This window comes from Phyllobates terribilis, unplaced genomic scaffold (genome assembly GCF_046119375.1).
Source record: "Phyllobates terribilis strain yellow unplaced genomic scaffold, ASM4611937v1 Scaffold_5__5_contigs__length_657084704, whole genome shotgun sequence".
NCBI classification, from domain to species: Eukaryota; Metazoa; Chordata; class Amphibia; order Anura; family Dendrobatidae; genus Phyllobates; species Phyllobates terribilis.
Window position 1 is genome coordinate 146,791,858 of NW_027362765.1, and position 3,638 is coordinate 146,795,495.

The 3,638-nt window shown below is 40.2% G+C and overlaps 1 protein-coding gene across 1 annotated transcript; it reads right to left on the reverse strand.

The window, feature by feature from the left end:
- Window positions 1-470: 470 nt before the first annotated feature.
- RPRML (reprimo like) lies at window positions 471-1,662 on the reverse strand. Its single transcript, XM_073681063.1, has one exon. It carries the CDS (start codon window positions 1,410-1,412, stop codon window positions 1,077-1,079), a length of 336 nt encoding a protein of 111 aa, XP_073537164.1. The 5' UTR covers window positions 1,413-1,662; the 3' UTR covers window positions 471-1,076.
- Between the last annotated feature and the right edge of the window lie 1,976 nt (window positions 1,663-3,638).

Here is a 3,638-nt window from a genome sequence, read left to right on the forward strand (position 1 = left end):
TTATAGGCTACAAATTTCCATGAAATGGAAAGAAAAATTAAAAAACGATGCCTGTCAAGACTAAATTGGACACATTTTTCTTTTTTGCTTCTCCTTCTAACACATCAGTGAAAAATATAGGATTGGTGTCTACAGAAAATGTGTCTTTGATGCGGATGAAACAAAAAATGTGCCCATTAAATTGCCCAATTTGTGCCTAGATAGATTGTGATAGAGATGAGGGGGAGACAAACCCCTTATCAGACAGGAGACTAATTATTTGTCGGCTGTACTATCTTCAGGACTAATTATTAATTGGGGTTTCTGAGTAATATTGTCAGGGTTATGATAGTTTTATCACAGTTTGTAGAGATCGAAAGATCGTGTAATTATTTATGAGCAATTTGTTTTCAATGCAGCCTTTGCTAGCCGGAATTAACCCCTTAAGAAATAACTACCCTTTTGGGATTACATAGGAAATAAGCACAATCTTTAAAAATACCAGGTTTTATTTTTCATCTTCATCAAAATACAAAAAGAAAAAAAAACATTTACTGCAATCGAATTGACATCGACTAAAGATACAAAAGAAGAAGCATTCCCCATCATGCTTGGTATTCAATAAATATAGTGCAAGACACTTTGAAGAAACTGCAGCCTTGGAAATATGCTTGAAAACGTGTCCACAACATGAGTAGGATCGAGCAACGGGATACCAGTATTTTGAAGGTAGGGAAGGATATTTTTGGCTGCAGATCATGCAAAATATTAACCCACCCCCTCCCCAGATTAAAAACAGATATAGGGGTATACAAGCTGTCTGTAACTCTTCAGGTATAAAAATACAAGACAGTTCATTACTTAAGAAGGGCTGCTGCAGTGCAGAATAAGATCATTGCTGGGACAGACAGGTAACCATTAAAAAAGGGATAGCAGCTTTGTAATTTCTTCACATTCAGTCATGGTGGGGTTTTTATTTGGCACACTCCATGCAGACCCCCAAAACTCCATGCAATAATGTCCACCTTAGCTTCCATTGGGTCTACGGCATGGATCCCAATGTTGTTGTAGAAGGGTTTTAGGACTGACCCTCTCGTTCAGTAGAGACCCAAAATCACTGCTCCCACATCTTTTGATGGTCTCCTGTCCTTCACTAAGAAGTTTATCATACTTTCAGATTTGATGAGCAAGTTGCAGCCAAGGAAGAATATGCCAAATATGACAGTAAGGGACAGGACACAAAGAACAGCTATCTGGACCACCCTGGTGATGAACAGGCTTCTCTCATCTGGAGTTAGGACAAGAGAGCTCCCATCACTTGTAATCACAGCCCTGGTCCCATTGCAACATCCAATCAAAGATCCAAGTCCCTGGGTTGAGTTTTCATAAGTCCCTTGTTCCAGGACTGTCTGGTTGAAGAAAGTTCCATTCATTTTGGATGGTGCAGACTCTCCAGAAGCTCAGAAAAGTGGCTACAACTTCAGCAATCTTTTCAGGAAAATGTCCAAGAAAGCATCTTTGGTGGATAAGGTTGTGGCGAGGGTGGAGAAGACACACCTCAGATATGGAACACAACCATAGCAGTGAAGAAGTGCTTGAGTATCTCATCCACTCCAACTCTTCGATCCTTGCTGTGAGGTGAGATGGTGTTCACTGATCTTATATATTGCTGGGAGAAACCATTAGCCTGGCAGGCACAGGGGGGGTAGTGATGGACTGAACTTGACACTTCAGTCTTAAAGCAAGGACTTTCTGCTTCACAGTCCAGCAGGCTGAATGTGTCCTGTCTCCCTGAGCAGCAGTGTAGACAATCCGTATGATTTATTTAACTCCTGGTTTGCTGGAAAAATGCATACGTTCCTGAATCTATGCTTTAAAGATGTCTAGAGCTGAGTTTATAGTAATTGCTAACATTTATGCATTACTACATGTTTTATAAAAGGAAGCTGCATAGGGAAATTGTCTTTATTGTAACATATTTAAATAAGATTCTAAAATGTTTCCCTTTGTAACCTAAGTTTATGTCCCAGTCCTGACTTTAGATCGGGGTGGACATACAATTCGCACAACCTGTGAAGCTGCATAGGGGTCCAAGAGGTAGGGGGGCCCACTACCACCTCCAAAGCAGGTGGAATTGTGCATTATGATCAGATATTGGACTGCAAAGGCCCATATATTATTTTTGCACAGGGTCCCTCATCTGTCTGTGTCCGCCCCTTTGCATGACACTGAAAGCCAGGGAATTTAGGTAAAAATAACTACATTAATTATAAGGACCATAATGTTTAGCAGCAGTTTTATGACAGGAATTCCCAATTCAACCACGGGTCTAATGACAGGAATTGTAGCTCGTATACGTATAAGTATCATAGAGATGTAATTTTTTGTTTTTCACATAAACTCATGGATGGTATTGTGTCTCGGGGCTCTTTGGATCACTGAAATCAATCTCAAACACCTGTAATAATTAGTTTGCCAGGGGAAGCCCAATTAAAAGAAAACTACTTAAGAAGGACGTACCACATTAGTAAGCATCCACAGGTTTCAAGCAATATGGTAAAGAAAAAGGATGTCTCTGCTGCCAAAAAGCATCAAATAGTGCAATAACTTGGACAAGGTATAAAAACATTAGATATTTCACAAAAACGTAATCGTGATCATCGTAAGGTGAAGATATTTGTGACTGATACAGATGGGTTTGCTCAGCTAAAGGCATAATGAGGAAGGTTTCTGTGAGAAATTGAGAAGATTAAGAGAACAGCTGTTAAAATACCATGATAAAGCAGCAAGCAAGTATTTGAAGCTGCTGATGCCTCTGGAGTGCCGTAAACCTCAAGGTGTAGGATCCTTCTTCTAGAGGCTTTCAGTTGTGCATAATCCTACTATTCAGCCACCCTAGACAGTGCTCACAAGCAGAAATAGCTGCAGTGGACCCAGACATACATGAAGAATAGTTTTAAAACAGTCTTGTTTACTGATGAGTGCCGTGCAAACCTCAGTGGTCTAGATGTATGTAGTAAGGAATGGGTGGTTGATGGCCACCATGTCCCAACAAGGCTGCGATATGCGCAGGAAGTGGCAGAATCATGTTTTGGGCCAGAATCACAGGGAGAGAGCTGGTGGGTCCCTTTAGGGTCTCTGAAGGTGTGAAAATGACCGTAGCAAAGTATATAGAGTTTCTGACTGACCACTTTCTTCCATGGTACAAAAAGAAGAACTGTGCCATCCGTAGCTAAATCATCTTCATACATGACATGTCATGCTGCAAAGAATACCTCTGAGTCACTGGATGCTAAAGGCATAAAAGGAGAGAAACTCATGGTGTGGCCACCATCTTTCCCTAACTTCAACCCTATTGAGAACCTATGGAGTATCCTCAAACAAAAGATTTATGAGGGTGGGAGGCAGTTCACATCAAAACAGCAGCTCTGGGAGAATGCAAATAAATTCAAGTAGAAACTACCCAAAGAGTCACAAGTTCAATGGATGCAGAAATTGTGAAGATGATATAAAAGAAGGCAAAGAAGGGTCCTATATTAACATGTAATTTAGCCTGTTAAGATGTTTTTTGATTGAAAAGCTTTTGATGTCAGTAAATGTGACCTCTTAATGCGGCAAATTCAACAAATGACCATTTTCAGTTCTTTACAACCTATAAA

Coding starts and splice junctions, on each gene's coding strand:
- RPRML (XM_073681063.1), bottom strand. CDS start 1,412: ATGAATGGAACTTTCTTCAACCAGACAGTCCTGGAACAAGGGACTTAT.